The sequence below is a fragment of the Oppia nitens genome, unplaced genomic scaffold, assembly GCF_028296485.1.
Source record: "Oppia nitens isolate AA-2021 unplaced genomic scaffold, nextdenovo-longstitch-racon4-pilon3 scaffold52_pilon_pilon_pilon, whole genome shotgun sequence".
Taxonomy (NCBI): domain Eukaryota; kingdom Metazoa; phylum Arthropoda; class Arachnida; order Sarcoptiformes; family Oppiidae; genus Oppia; species Oppia nitens.
In genome coordinates this window covers 88,217-104,866 of record NW_026533235.1, presented here as the reverse complement: position 1 = coordinate 104,866, position 16,650 = coordinate 88,217, and the positions used below count along the sequence as shown (strand labels likewise).

The following is a 16,650-nucleotide window of genomic DNA, read 5'->3' as shown; positions in this document are numbered from 1 at the left end:
ACTAAAGTCAGACACAGTGCCCACTGTTTTATTATGCAATCCAATGGGTTTGCCCATCATTTTGCTGCTACACATCAGCCATCACTCGTTGATTATCATTGAATTTACTACTAATAATAATAATACTAATTATTATTATTATTAAAAAACATTAGTTTATTATTATTTTTTCTAGTTAATTAGTTTTATTATAAAATACTAATATTTATATAAAATTTTTTTTAAAAATTAGTTTTTAGTTTTTATTTGCTATTTTCATGAATATTTTTTTTAAGCATTTCACAGTATAGTACAAGTAGTCAAATAGTTTTGACAGTAATATAATATATCAGATAAATTATAAACTTTATTATCGGTACTTATATTATTAAAATTGTTTTTTTTGTGTGTGTTATAAACTTAGTATTTAATATTATTATTTTTTTAAACAGTTTAAAACCCATAGAATTTACAGTAGTTTACAAATAAATTATTAATTTGATAAATTTTATTTTAGTTTACATAAATAACTTTTTTTTTATAAAAAAAATAATATTAAATTAATTTGTTATGTGTTATGAAATTAAAATTATATAAATCTAGTTTTATCTATATATATTTGTAGTGGTTTTATTAAGGTTATAATTTTTAGTAACTTTAATAATAACTTTAATAAATAAAAAGTTGAGTAATATATATATATATAAACTTTTAATAAACTCTAATGAAACTAATATTTTTAAAAATTGATTAAAATATAATATTTAAAATGTTTAATATTTCAATTATAATTAATTGTTTTTAGATTTTTATTATTAATTTTTTTGAAGTTATATTAAGCAACTAACTAAACAAATAAAATATCAGATAAATTATTTTTAAAAAAAATTATTTGTATTATTATAAAAGTTTATTAACTGAAGGTAATATTAATTTATATATAATTGAATTAACTTGTTTTATGGTTTTATTTACTAAATTATTATAAATGTTTGAATAATTTCTAAACAATAGTATAATAATATATATAATAAAAATACGTTTTTTTAATGCAAATATTTAGTTATATATCTGATACTTTATTAAATAATATATATATTGTATTGAATAGTTATAAATACCAATATTTATTAGTTTAAGTACATATTGTTTAAACATAGTGTCATAAATTGATGATACCATTGGTATATCTAAATAAATAATAATTTAAATATTAAATATATATATATATATATATGATGAGTACAGTGCAACTATACCCTAACATTAACTATACAGTATTAATACATGTGTTTTATTATTATTATTATTACAGTATTATTTGCACTTATTGCCCATACATCATAAAAAATAAGACAAATACTAAATATGATTATAATATAATATGATAATAATAATAATAATAATAATAAACAATTTATAATGCAATAATTATTAATTACATTATACAGGTATTATAATATATACTGTATAATAATAATAATAAAAATGAATAAATAAAATTGAAATTTGTTTCTACTGTTAATTATATATTTTTTTCTTTTAATTGTGTTTCTAATGTATGAGATAATCTCAAAGTTAAAGTAAAGTACAGTATAAATGGTGATAACAGTATAAAGTTATATATATATACAGTATATATAAAGTTGACTAAATATTTCTAATAATAATAATTTCACCAAAAAAAATACAATAATATTAATACAGTAATTAATCATATTTTTCATTATATAAAAAATATATTTATTAGCATTATATTAAAAAATATTTTATTATTGTTATTAATTTTATTATATTGTTTTATGGGATACAATAATATACAATATCTTTATATCATATCATACTGTATGATAAACAACAGCAAAACGTTTTTATTTCTGCAAAAAAAGTTTTTTTTAATTAATATTGTATTATTATATTTTGCTAACAAACGTGTGTGTAATTTATATATAATTTATATATTTTAATTAAGATACAATGTACCCTAATATGTTTAAAATATAGTTGATTTATTATATTGGTATAATCAATTGTTTATTTTGTTATAACTCTTTATTAATAACTTAATTAATTATTAAGTTATTTGTACCCGACCATCTATATTTTTTATATATATAAATTTGATTGGTATAAATATATTGTGAATCAATTGAATATATGCATATATAACATTTGCTTTTATATCTAAATGTGACCAAAAAAAATGTTTTAATCATCATTTACTAAAAAAAAATTTTTTTAATTATTAACCAAAAAAAATATATAGGATTTATCTCAACAACAAAAAATGGATAGTTTTTCCCGAAAAATTTGTGGAGAAAAAGTTTGGGTAATATTTATTTTTATTTTTTTGGTGATATTATTAATTGAGAAAAATAAAACATTTAATTAAATATAATTTTAACAAAACAATATTTTCAATATTTAAAAAAATCAAATATTCTAACTAATTATTCTAACAATTATTATTATTAAATATTATTATTATTATCAAATATTATTATTATTATTAAATATTATTATTATTATCAAATATTATTATTAGTAAATATTATTATTATTAAATATTATTATTATTAAATATTATTATTAGTAAATATTATTATTATTAAATATTATTATTAGTAAATATTATTATTATTAAATATTATTATTATTAAATATTATTATTATTAAATATTATTATTATTAAATATTATTATTATTATTATTGAATAGGATGTCAACCTAACCTGGCATTCAAATACACCTGACTTTACTGTTTGCTTTCAAGACACAGCACTTGTATGGTTGCCATCAGTTTTCTTATGGATTTTTTCATTATATGAAATCAATTCAATATATAAATCTAAATACAAATCATCTCTACCCTGGAATCTATTGAATATTACCAAAATTGTAAGTTTTAAAAAAAATAAATACAAATACAGTATAAAGTTTATACATTTATATACTTTATATATGTATATTAGGATAAAAAAAATTTAATCTATGAAATGATTTCTAGTTTAATCTTATTTATTTTTTTAATAAAGTTTTTTAATTATCAACTATCAAATCAGTTTAATTTAATTATATTTTAAACTTTTTTTTAAATAAATTGTTATTATAGTTATTATCAAATCTATTGATAATAATAAGTTTGTGTGACTTAATCGATGGTTTTGTCAAACTATATCATTGGCCACAATTGATATATCCTGTTGTCTACATCACACCAATTATCAAAATCATAACATTTGTAATTATTATTATTATTATTTTGATATATTTAATTAACAACAAAAAAAACAAATTAATTTTTTAAATATTGATTAATTTCTATATATATATATATATATATATTTAATTTTATAGATTCTGGTAACATGTCTACAATATTACAGTCGTGCCAATGGACTGATCCGATCGTTTGTCTTATTTTTGTTTTGGCTAATGATGTCTGTGACCGGTATTATCACTTATCGGTCATTATTTTTGATGACCCACACATCGGTAAGAATATTATATATATATATATATATAATATTTAATAACATAAAACAAATTCATTAATCAATAATTACAATAATTAGTTTTTTTTTAAATAATAATTATTATTATCACTTAAATCAGGAACCATACGATGGACTGGTCGATGATTTTAGATTTGGCACTAAACTGGCATTCATTCCCATTGTTTTTCTACAGTTGCTGTTATCGTGTATTACCGACTTTAAGTCATACTCTTTTAAGAAATCTAAAGTATTAAAATCAATTATATTTTACAAAACAATTATATCAATTGTTATAATGAAAACCATAATTATAATTAAATATTATTTTTCTTGTATTTAAATCAGAATGAAAGCCCTGAGCCAATGGCACCGGTATTATCTGTATTAACCTTCTGGTGGGCCAATGCTCTCATATTGATTGGCTATAAGAGACCGCTTACTAAACAAGATCTATGGAAACTAAGCCACGAAAACATAACAAAACATAATTCAGATCTGTTTACCAATAATTTAAAACCAAATGCCAAACAATTAACGGGAAATACCTATAACGGTATCCTATGGGCGCTAATGAAAACCTATTGGTTTTATATGTTTTTGATGTCCATATTGAAGTTGGCCCTTAGTTTTCTGCCGTATGTCAATCCGATAATACTTAATTGGCTGATATCCTATATGGATAAAAACAATGATGAACCCGTATGGCGGGGCTATCTGTACGCGTGTCTTATGTTTTTTTCCCCAATGCTCGAGTCTATACTAACCGGTCAGTACGAGTTGGGTGTCGGTATTATCATACTTAGGATGCGATCCTGTTTGACAAATGCTATCTACAAAAAAGTTAGACTTTTACTTTACTTTTTGTTTGTTTGTTTAAAAAGTTTTTATTTTTGTTGTTGTTGTGGTTGTTATAACTTTATTTAATTAGTTAATATCAATTATAAAACGCTTTTATTGATTTACCACAATTTGATAAAATCAATGAACACCCGTAACACACACACACACACACACACACACACACACACACACACACACACACACACACACACACACACACACACACACACACACACACACACACACACACACACACACAGGTATCTTAAGAGGACATGGATGAGGACACATGGATCTTAAGACATGTGTTATACGGGTGTCCATTGATTTTTATCAATTGTGGTAAATAAATAAATCAACACAAAAAAAAGTTTTATAATTATCTGCTCTGACATCGACATCGACAACAATAACAACAACAAAAAAATATTAAATCACATTTTTTTACATTATTTTTTATAAAAATTATTATTCACCAGAGTCTTCAACTATCGAGTACTGGACGTAAAGATTTTACAATCGGCGAAATTGTCAATCTGATGGCCATCGATACATCGAGGATCATTGATTTTGTCCAAATAATTAACGATACCTGGTCATCCCCTTTACAAATTGCCATTGCTATGTATCTATTGTGGCAACAATTGGGTGTAGCATCGTTAGCCGGTAAATAACATAATATAATAGTTTGTTAATTACCGATAATGATAACTAATAATAACTATTATATAGGTTTGGGTGCAATGGTACTGATAATGCCGATCAATGGCTACATAATCGGCAAAATACGTTACGTAACCAGTCGTCTAATGAAACATAAGGACAAACGTATTAAATTAATGAACGAAATACTAAGCGGTATTAAAGTATTGAAATTGTATGCCTGGGAGTCATCATTTGATGAACAAGTGATGACAAAAAGAGATCACGAAATCAAACAGTTGACTACCAGAGCCTATTTTCAGGGTGCTATGGTCTACATATTTAATTCAGCACCATTTTTTGTATGATTTTTTTTAATTATATATTTTTTTTTAATTATTATTACTGGTAAATACATGTATTATTATTATCTAATACACATAGGTATCAATCACCAGTTTTGCCACTTATGTATTGATGGATTCATCCAATATATTGACCCCACAAAAAGCATTTGTATCCCTATCCCTATTCAATCAAATGCGATTTCCACTTAACCTATTTCCCCGGCTGATCTCATTTTACGCTATGGTATATATAAAAAAAATACTTGATTATTGATAATTGATATTAATAATTGATTAAATTATTTATAAACAACTAATGATTAACAAAAAAAAAATCAATCAGTTTTCAGTATCAATCAAACGTATCAATAAGTATATGTCTGGCGATGAAATCGATAGCCAATCCATAACACACGCTAAGGACAGCGACAATGCCATCGTTGTGGATAAGGCATCGTTTTCGTGGACCAAAACTGATGCCCAATCACTTACGGATATATCGCTAACTGTACCGAAAAACAAATTGATAGCCATTGTCGGTCAGGTAGGCTCTGGTAAGTCGTCGCTATTGCACGCAATGTTGGGCGATATGTTCAAACAAAAAGGTCAGATCAATATCAATGGCAGTATTGCGTACGTACCTCAACAGGCATGGATCCAAAACGCATCCCTCCAGCAAAACATTATTTATACCAATCCGATGGATGAAAAAAAACTCAATACCATCATCGAAAACTGTGCTCTGGTTCAGGACATTCAGATACTGCCCGGAGGACAGACCACCGAAATCGGCGAAAAAGGCATCAACTTATCAGGTTTGCTATCATTTTGTGTTTTTTTGTGTTGAATACCTATTGACTGATTGGTTGGTTGATTTGATTAGGCGGTCAAAAACAAAGAGTATCGATGGCCAGAGCTTGCTATTCGTCAGCCGATATATATCTATTAGATGATCCATTGTCGGCACTGGACGCCAATGTTGGCAAACATATCTTTGACAAAGTTATCGGACCTAATGGTATGCTTAAAACTAAGACCCGAGTTCTGGTGACACACAAGATATCGGTTTTGTCGAAATGCGATCAAATCCTAGTCATGAAAGATGGCTTTATATCAGAGTCTGGCACTTATAGGCAACTATTGGAAAACAGAGGCGATTTTGCCGACTTTCTTCTAACGCATATCAATGAAACAGATGACGAAGATATGGACGAAGAAGAGCTTCAAATGATTGATACGTATGTCCGAGCAGACAGTTTAGTTGAGGGCAGACAACGATCGCAGACTAAGCTATCGGAAAGCGGTTCCCAGACATCATCGCAAATAAGACGCCGAACACTTAGCAATACATCAAAGGCTGCCAACAAACAGGAAGACAACAACAACAAGAAGAAGGATAATAATAATAAGAAAATTGGTCGACTAATAGAATCGGAAAAATCGGAAACCGGATCAGTTAAATGGACAGTCTATTTGGAATATTTTCGGCGTGTCGGCTACATTGGATCCATTGCCGTATTGCTATCCTATGTCGGTTCCAGTGCATTCAACATAGCGGCCAGCCAGTGGCTGTCCATGTGGAGCGATGACTCCGAAGATCCCGAACTTGTCGACGATATTCGCTGGCGAAATATACGACTGGGCGTCTATGCCGTGTTCGGTTCGGGTGAAGCCATATTTTTGTTGATATCGACAATCATGTTAAACTTGGCCACCTTGAAAGGCGCCCGTATCCTGCATAACGATATGCTTCACCATATATTTCGGGCGCCGATGTCCTTCTTCGATACGACACCAATGGGCCGGATATTGAATCGCTTCTCCCGGGACGTCGATGTCTGCGATACACTGCTCAATATGAACATCAGGATGACAATGGTTCAGGCATTTCGTGCCATATCGGCATTCGCTGTGATGGCCATCGAAACGCCGCTTATACTGGCCTTTCTGTTGCCGATCGGACTCGTCTATCTGTTTGTTCAGCGCTTATACATACCGACATCGCGTCAATTGAGACGTATAGAGTCGACTACTCGGTCGCCAATTTACATACACTTTTCCGAAACACTGACCGGTGCCACAAGTATTAGGGCTTACGGATCGGTAGACAAGTTTGTCGACGAATCAAACAAAAGGGTAGACATGAACAATATGAGCACTTTTGCCGCCACTATCACCAGCTGTTGGCTATCGATACGACTGGAACTGTTGGGCTATACAATCATATTCATCAACGCCCTGTACGCTGTCATAGCTCGCCGTACATTGAGTCCCGGTGTGGCCGGTCTGACGCTCAGCTACGCCATGACTATTACCCGAACGTTAAACAATTTGATCCGTGCGACCACTCAATTGGAGACCAATATTGTTTCGGTTGAACGATGTCTGGAGTATACGGAAACACCTCAAGAAGTATTAATATATTGTTATTTAATTGTATAATAATTTTAATTATAATTTCTGTCAAATTTATTTTGATTTGCAAAAGGCTTTGTGGCACAAACCTGAATGTCAGCCGCCGTCCGAGTGGCCAGAAAAAGGTTGCATAAAATTTCAAAATTATAGTACACGATATAGGGATGGCTTGGATTTAGTTCTTCGTGAGATATCGTTTACAATTAATCCGGGCTATAGGGTTGGTGTTGTTGGCCGAACTGGTGCCGGAAAGTCGTCGCTTACGTTGGCTCTGTTTCGTATCATTGAGTCGACTAACGGCAGCATCGATATCGATGGCGTCGATACCGGTACTATTGGTCTCTACGATCTACGATCGCGACTGACAATCATACCGCAAGATCCGGTCCTATTTACGGGAACATTGAGACTGAATTTGGATCCGTTTGAAAAGCATTCCGATTCACAGCTATGGACAGCCCTTGAGTTGGCACATCTGAAAACGTTTGTCCAGTCGCTGGATAACGGCTTGAGTCACGAAGTTATCGAAGGCGGCGACAATCTGAGTGTTGGCCAAAAACAACTGATATGTTTGGCCAGAGCTTTGCTACGTAAGTCAAAGATTATCGTACTGGACGAGGCCACTGCCGCTGTTGACATCGAAACCGATGAACTGATCCAGAAGACCATACGGACAGAGTTCGGCGATTGTACTATCGTTACGATTGCCCACCGATTGAATACAATACTCGACTACGATCGGGTACTGGTAATGGATAGGGGAACGGTAGCCGAGTATGACTCGCCCCAAGTATTGCTCAACGATAATAGATCTATCTTTTATTCAATGGCTAAAGACTCGGGACATGCTTGATATATATATATATATATATCAAAGTTCAAAGTTCATAATCATTATCATTGAGAAAAATATATATAAAATTATCATGCTTATTTTTGTTTTGTTTTATAGAAATAATTTATTTATTAATTATGTTTTTTTATACAATGCATTAAAAAAATTAATAATAATAATACTAATCTAATGTCAAGCATCTCTATAATATTGAATAATAAAAAAAATGATTTAATCTAATTGTTGTTTTTTTTAATCTATACAATCATAATAATAATATACTTTAGTTATTAATTTATAATACTATTAAATTGTAAGTCATTCAATCAATCAGTAGCTTATAATGAAAATTAGTTATGTAATAAAAATTAGATAAAAATAATAACTTTTTTTAAAAATATGTCAAATAGCTTAATATACAGTATAGTTAACAAATTGAAACTTTCATATATGAATATTTAAAAATAAAATAAAATTATAACTTATAATGTAGAATATGTTTAAAAAATATGATTATTTAAAAAAAATGTCATTAAATATATATATAAACTAATAGTTTTAAAATAAAATAATTATAACAAATATCAAAATTTTTTTAAGATAATTAAATAACAATAACAATAATAATAACAAATTTAAAGCCATTTCTTACGCTTCGCCTGATCTCTGCATACGATCGGATGCTGTGATTGAGATCTTGACTGCGATTGAGATCTTGTCTGCGAGTAGTTGTCGTTGTTGTCGTTGTCGGCTGTCGTCGTCGTCGTCGTCGTCATCCAACAACTTTCATCCATCATCTCCTTCTTGACGGTCTGAACGGTCGGGAAGTGTAGAGCCGAATGTTCGCAATATTCTTGACGATCAAGAAATCCTTGTTTGCATGACTGACACTGGAAGAAGCCCTGACCGAGAAAGTCGAATCGTTGTTTGCATCGGCTGGTCATATGGTGATCAATGTCAGCGGTAGACACCTTTTGCTGACACCAAATGCACAGTCGATAGCCATCGGAGTCAACGTCCATTGATTCATCGCCGACGGGCATCCCAGTGGCGGCCGTAAAGGCCGACATCATCTGTTTCTGTTTCATTCGGTTGAGAAACTCTTTGTGCCAGAAATAATAGGGCGGTGCGTATCGGCTGACCGCCTGGCGAAACAGTTTACTACGTTTACGTAGCGGATCGTAGGCACCGAAGTGGCCACTTTTCAGACCGTATCGCAGCTGAGACGATTTCAGACTCGGAAAACTACGGCCCGACAGTCTTATTGTGTCCGATACTAGTCCGCATCTGAGACGCTCTAATTTTGCCGAAAGGTTCGGTACTTTTATTGAATTGTCGGCCATTTCTATTCGGTCGGTCGGTCGGTCAGTCAGTTTGTGTCAATAAGTTTATTTAATCAACTAATTAGTCGCTAAATCATTAAATTATTAATAAATCAATTATTTATTTTATATATATTTTTATTAAAAAAAAATTATTAATGAATATCACAGTCAATGCCTAATGTAAGACAAATGTCATAAAATTATTATAATAATGTGATTATTGACTAAATTTTATAACCAAATAAAAATAAATATGATATCATTTTAATTATGAATTAAAAAGTTACTAAACTTTTCCATAATTTTACTTAATTTATAATTTTTAAAAATATATATATTGCTAAATATTTATTTATAACTACTTATAGGCTATAATAGTGTAATTTAATGTTAAACTTTTATAATAAAATAAATATTTTTTTCATATATAAGAAATAAAATTAGACAAAAATTTCAACTTATGTTTCCTAATAACTAATTTTCAACACAAATTCAATAATTTAAAAAAAATGATAACAAATATTATAATTGAATAATTAAAAGTAATAGGAAATTATAAATAATGGAAAATAGTTTTAGAAAATAATTTTATTTATTTATTTGTGATCAAAAAACAAATTCAATATATTAATTGAATATAATTACTATTTGAGCTCTTATCATATTAAGTAATAATAATAATAATACAGTTAAAAATTGCCACAAATAAAAACATTCAATATCTTTACAAATACTAATAATAATTTACATTTGAATTTAAAAAATTTTATAAAAAAAAACATTTTTGATAGGCTCTGTATATATTAATTAAATCGTCGATAATAATAATCACAAAAATTTATATACCAGTAATGATTATTAACCGTATTTACACCCGTATAAAATTTATACTATACAGTAGAGGAGGGGAGGGGGTAAGTAATTAAGTAATTAAAATTAATTTTTCAACAAAATATAATCAATAAAAGCAATTCAAAGTACAGGTACTGTATTTAAAAAAAAATAGTTATTTACAATAATATCATGAATTTTAAAAATTAATTAATTAATTAATTGTTTGATTATTAAGAAATTGATTTTTTTTTTATCTTTTTAGCACAAATTTTCTTCGATTACTAGTTTGCAATCGATTTGACGCCACAACTATGACACTGGAAGATGGCTTGTATTTATCATCATTATTATCAGCAGCAGCTATGCTATTACCACTTCTGTACACTACCAATGATGATGGCTTTGTTGTTGTTGTTGTTGATGATATAACGGTAGACTTATTTGGAAAACTATTTGCTTCGCAAACTTTCAATTGATTCACAACGACGACGCCATCGATGGCTTTTGATGATAGCTTAGTAGCTGTTGTTGTTGTTGTCTTGACATTCGGTAGCGGATCTGTTGTTGTTGTCTTATTTGTTTTAATCAATGAATTGCTTGAATTAATTTGTTGACCACTTCTTTTCATTTCCTTATTTCTCAACAACTCTTCGCATAGCTTTTGCTGTAATAACAACTTTCGACTATTATAGTCATCGATAGTATTATTATTATTATTACTATTCAATTGATAATCAGATTTTATATCATTATTTTTAATTATATTATGAGTTAACAAATTGTTTCTTTCAATTTTAAATTTTAATTTATTTCGTCTGACTTTTGGCACCATTTGGCGTAAGTCTTCATTTTGATTGCTATTGTTAACAATTGATTTGACACTGGATTGGACATCAACTTTTGCAGTATTAATCATCTGTACAGTAGCTGTTTTAGCTTTAATGTTGTCTTCATTACTGTTGACACCACTAATGTTACCACTAATACTAACAACACTTGCTTTGTCGTCAGGTTTCTGATCAATTGTTTCATTATTGATGTGTTTATTGTCGCCAACAATTGATTCACTATTTGTTTTAGTTTTTACAATTGATTCTTGTTTTTGTCGACATTTATCACTACAGTCTTTGTCCTCCTCAACAGTCTTTACAGTAGTAGTAGTAGTAGTAGTAGTAGTAGTCATCATAACAGTTGGCAAAACAGGCTTTATCTCACAGTCTCTAATATCTTCAGTTGTTTTGTTTTTGGACTCATTATCTAATAATTTCTTTTTGTCATTGTCTGAGTCAATCCTCTTCTTCTTCTCTTTCTTCTTCTTCTCCTTCTTCTTCTTCTTCCTCTTGTTTTCATTTTTCGTGTCATTTTTATCTTTATTTCTATGTTTTCTTTCATTTTTAGACTCTTTGCTACTACTCTTCCTTTTACTACTACTACTACTACTTTTGCTATAACTCTTTGTTTTCTTGGTTTCTCTTCGTTCTCTATTATTTTGTTGTTGACTTTTTTCATCCATTTTTGTTGATGATCTGAATTTGTCCTTAATTTCCGACGACGACGACTGATCTCTTCTACGACTACGATGTGTCGGATGTTTTTGTTTTTTCAAGTATTTTCCGATTTGTTTATTATTATTATCATTATTATCACATTTGTCTAATTCATGATAAGATCTTTTAGCAGACTTTTCAGTGATGACGACATCAGCTTTCAATTCGTTGTCTTCGTGTTTCATCAGACTCTGTCTTAATGTCTTAATATGTTTATTGTTATTATTATTAGTATTTTTCTCCTCTTTTCTATCACTATTGGAAACATTAATTGTCTTATTTGATGACACTTTCTTCTTCTTATCATTTTTCATATTTTCTTCTCTTAATTCATAATCCATTTCTTCAGTGATGGTTAATTCAGTTTCTTTAGCCAACTCTTTGCTATTATTATTATTATTCGTATCTTTAGTAACATTTTTATCGTGTATTTGTAGATCTGGTTTAATAACATAATTACTGTTAACTGTATTATTATTATCAAGTTTGCATTTGTCATTACCAGAAAGTTCTGGCGATGACAATGTTTTCCATCTACTAGGTCTTTGAACAACTGGTGGTCCATCAATTTTATCACTGACCGTTGATGGCATAACAATTGTCTCACAATTTTTTGTACCATCATTTTGAGGTGATTGTCGATTATTAGGCAAACAATTATCTTCTTTATTAACATTATTATTATCTTTATTACCATCGATTGGTTGTTGTTGTTGTTTCGATACTTGATTTGCGTGAATACTGTTTGTATCCATAAGTGTTGATTTATAGACAAAGTTAATCATCTTTATTGGCTTCATATGGTTTTGTTGTCCACTTTCTTGACTAGACTTGAAATTATTATTATTATTATTATATTTCTTCTGTGGACTATTAAAATTAATATTATTATTATATTTCTTCTGTGGACTATTAAAATTAATATTATTATTATATTTCTTTTGTGGACTATTATTGTTATTATTCATCAAATGATATCTATTGATTGGTGTCAAGTCTTTAATTGATATCAACTCCGACGGATAGATAGTGTTTGGCAATGGTTTTGGTAGACTAATCGGTTTTAGCGGAAGCTTTTGCAGACATTTAGGAACAACTTTTGATTGATTAGTTTGTTGATTGGATTCACTGGAATCGTTAATGGATTGCATAGACTTGTTATTGTTATTATTATTATCTTGACTTTGTTTGCCATCATCATCATCAGTCTGGCCATCATTGACCACAACAAGCTGTTGTTGTTGTTGTTGACATTGGTCTGTGTCAACAACAGTTTGCGATGGTTTCTGTTGTTTATAGACATCGCTAAGCGTTGACAATATAAATAGCTTCAGATGCGATAGTTCTTGGTTTTTGTTAGCCAATTGAGTCAATCGACTTTGCAATTGATTGTATGTCTGGAACAGCTGTTCGTATTTCTTCATCTCAAACAATAGTACATCCTTTTCATTCCTAACCAATCGCATCAATTTCTTCACTTCCAACTGATTTTTATGTGTCTTCTCGATCTCTTTCAACAGATAATCGATACTTTGTCTTGCAGTGGCCATAGCTGTTACTCGTTGGCCAATAACCAGTTTAGCCGATTCGCAATCGCTGGTCGTTGCCGTGGTCGCCGCCACCGCCGCCGCCGCCGTCGACATAGTTGATAATATATGATATATTATAGGTCCAAATTAGGTGATACTTCAGCTATTAATTATTTAATGTCATAAACAGTGTCACTATTGTTGTTGTTGTTGTTATACATTATTAGACAATCAAATGATATTATATTATATTAAACGTAAATACACTGTAAATACACTGTAAATACAGTACAGTATTCAATAGTAATGTAATAATAATAATCATATTATTATTAATAATATTATTAATAATAATAATGTAATACTTTATAAATTATAATAATATTATAATAACATTCATCAATATTGTGTACATATTATTAATTTATTACTGTATTTATTGTTATTATTGTTTTACTTGAAACATTGTCTATAAAAATATTAAAAGTTTATAATATAGTTTAGATAATAATATTATATTTAATTTATTATTATTTTTTTTTGTTTAATTTTTCTTTTATATAACTTTTTGTTTTATCAAATAATTAGTTAATAATAATACACTGTTTAAGACAACAAACAAAAATTATCACCAAAACTAGTTCCCAATAAACAAAACGTTATTTATTTGTCTCTATTGTCTGTATTGTATTTATATTAATAGTTATTAAAAAACTGTCCGATTATATACAAAACCAAAACAAATAGTAGACGCACCACAAGCACATAGATTACACTTAATATATACATACAAATTTAAATAGTGGGTGCATAATAACTATGTAACATATATATATGTTTTATTTAAAAAAAAACTCCGCCCCCTCTAAGTATTAAACAGTAATATTTAGCGCCTATTATACATACACTACTGTATTAGTGGGCGGCCATTATTGTTTTGGTTTTGAATATAATCGAATAGTTTATAATACTTTAAATGATTGCATCATTTGTTTGTTATATTATTTGTTTATTTTATTTATATATTTTTTAATACACTATTAATAGACTTTTTATTTATTACAACTGTTAGACAATAACAACAAAAAACTGATCCAATTGGTGATCAAATATATTAAAAGTAGTTGTAATCACCATTTGATGATAAAGATGTTGACATCATGTGGTGGTCCGCTACCCGATTGTGTCCATTCAAACACTTAACAACAGCAACAACACTGGGTTTTTGGTCGCGGTCTGTGTCGGCGGCGGCCAACAGATTCATACAAACAAACACTTCTTCATCACCATCTTCTTCATCAACCACTTCATTGAATCACAATTTAAATGCACTAAACATTATCATCGGTAAGAAGACTATCGATGGTAACGATGATAGTGAATGGCCTCACGATCTGTATATCGCCGGCGATACAAACCTATTGAATCGATACTTGAGTTTTGTTTGCATTTGTCCCCAGTATTACGGGTGTCAATTGCCGCCGATAATCAAGTCACTGGTGGCCGACTTGCCGAACATGTCCGACAAGCATCTGATGTTAATATTGCAATCGATGACATTGTGGCCGATGACTACCGATAATCTGAAACCATTGGTAAAGAGTTTGTGGTCTCGTATTGATAATGAACTTACCGATAGATTAAAGTTTTGTTGCGACAAACCATTTATCGGACATCGATTATCCCAGAAGTTGACGGCATTGACATTGTTTTGCAAACTAAATGTCGGCCAATATATCAATTATAACAAGACTTTGACACGATTTCTGTGCGATTCACGACAACCGCTAAACAAATACCAATTGATTCAACTCTTATATTATTTGAATATCTGCCGATCAATGGACAAGAGATACCATTACGACTATATCATTGAACAAAGCGAGCGACTCATTGATGATATGGATTTGGATGAGATATCGATAGTTTGTATGACATTTGCTAAAACCAAAACCAAACTAAGCCATCAATTGTTGAAAACCGTTATCCATAAGACCAGTCAATTGATCGACAATCAGACAAACAGTTTCGCCAAAACAGATATCTTAAAAGCCATTTACTTATCCTATGATTTCATTTACAAACGAGAAATCATTAATTTGATTAATCAATACAAACAACTCGACAACAATAATAGTTATACATTAATCCAATTGATCCGACTATTAAATGTGGTTAAAGTTTATGATCAGAAATTTATTGATAAAGTATTTCAAACATTTCAATCAAATCCTCATGAGTTTACCGACAAATATATTGATCGACTACTTTCATCAGCTATTGATTTTAATCATTCAATTCATATTAATGATACAAATCTATTGAAACAAATTGCTGATTATATTTGGAAAAATTATCAATTATCACAATATTTGCCAAATATTTTACTAAATTTTTGTTTAATCAATTATTATCCCGAAAATCTCATCAAACATTGTTTTAGTTTAAAGTTTATCAATTTTATTACAAGTAAGCTCTAACTTACCGTTAAAAAGAAAACTAAAATTAATTTTAATTTTTTTTATTTGAATTAAATTTTGTTTTTTTAGATTCAACTATATTGGAGCCAAAGATATCGCTATTAAAATTGAATACTTTGTTAACTATTGAAAAATCTCAACAATTTTCCCAAATATTATTAAACGATAATAATATTGTCGATTATTTAAATCATGAAGCCATCAAAAAGGAGCTCCTATTTAAACATAACACACAATCAATTGAATTAACTAATAGTCTCTATCAGCGACTGATTACAACAAACAATTCATCGATGATTGTCCATTTGTGGCATATGTTTGACTTTACTTCACTACCGTTTATTGTTATCAGTAGTGATGACATTCAAAAAATCCGACAT

General features: G+C 29.2%; 2 protein-coding genes across 2 annotated transcripts; one reads left to right on the top strand and one right to left on the bottom strand.

Annotated features, from left to right (window-relative positions):
- The first annotated feature begins 3,183 nt into the window (after nucleotides 1–3,183).
- LOC128960733 (multidrug resistance-associated protein 1-like) lies at nucleotides 3,184–8,573 on the top strand. Its single transcript, XM_054306863.1, has 10 exons — nucleotides 3,184–3,220; nucleotides 3,337–3,474; nucleotides 3,595–3,723; nucleotides 3,822–4,316; nucleotides 4,796–4,982; nucleotides 5,049–5,320; nucleotides 5,403–5,549; nucleotides 5,649–6,120; nucleotides 6,189–7,717; nucleotides 7,794–8,573. Exons 2-10 carry the CDS (start codon nucleotides 3,415–3,417, stop codon nucleotides 8,571–8,573), a joined length of 4,071 nt encoding a protein of 1,356 aa, XP_054162838.1. The 5' UTR covers nucleotides 3,184–3,220; nucleotides 3,337–3,414.
- Nucleotides 8,574–10,964: 2,391 nt separating this feature from the next.
- LOC128960744 (putative uncharacterized protein DDB_G0282499) lies at nucleotides 10,965–13,904 on the bottom strand. Its single transcript, XM_054306875.1, has 4 exons — nucleotides 13,276–13,904; nucleotides 12,397–13,170; nucleotides 11,535–12,288; nucleotides 10,965–11,285 (listed from the first exon to the last, which is right to left on the bottom strand). The coding sequence occupies exons 1-4, from the start codon at nucleotides 13,902–13,904 to the stop codon at nucleotides 10,965–10,967; spliced, it is 2,478 nt and encodes an 825-aa protein (XP_054162850.1).
- Between the last annotated feature and the right edge of the window lie 2,746 nt (nucleotides 13,905–16,650).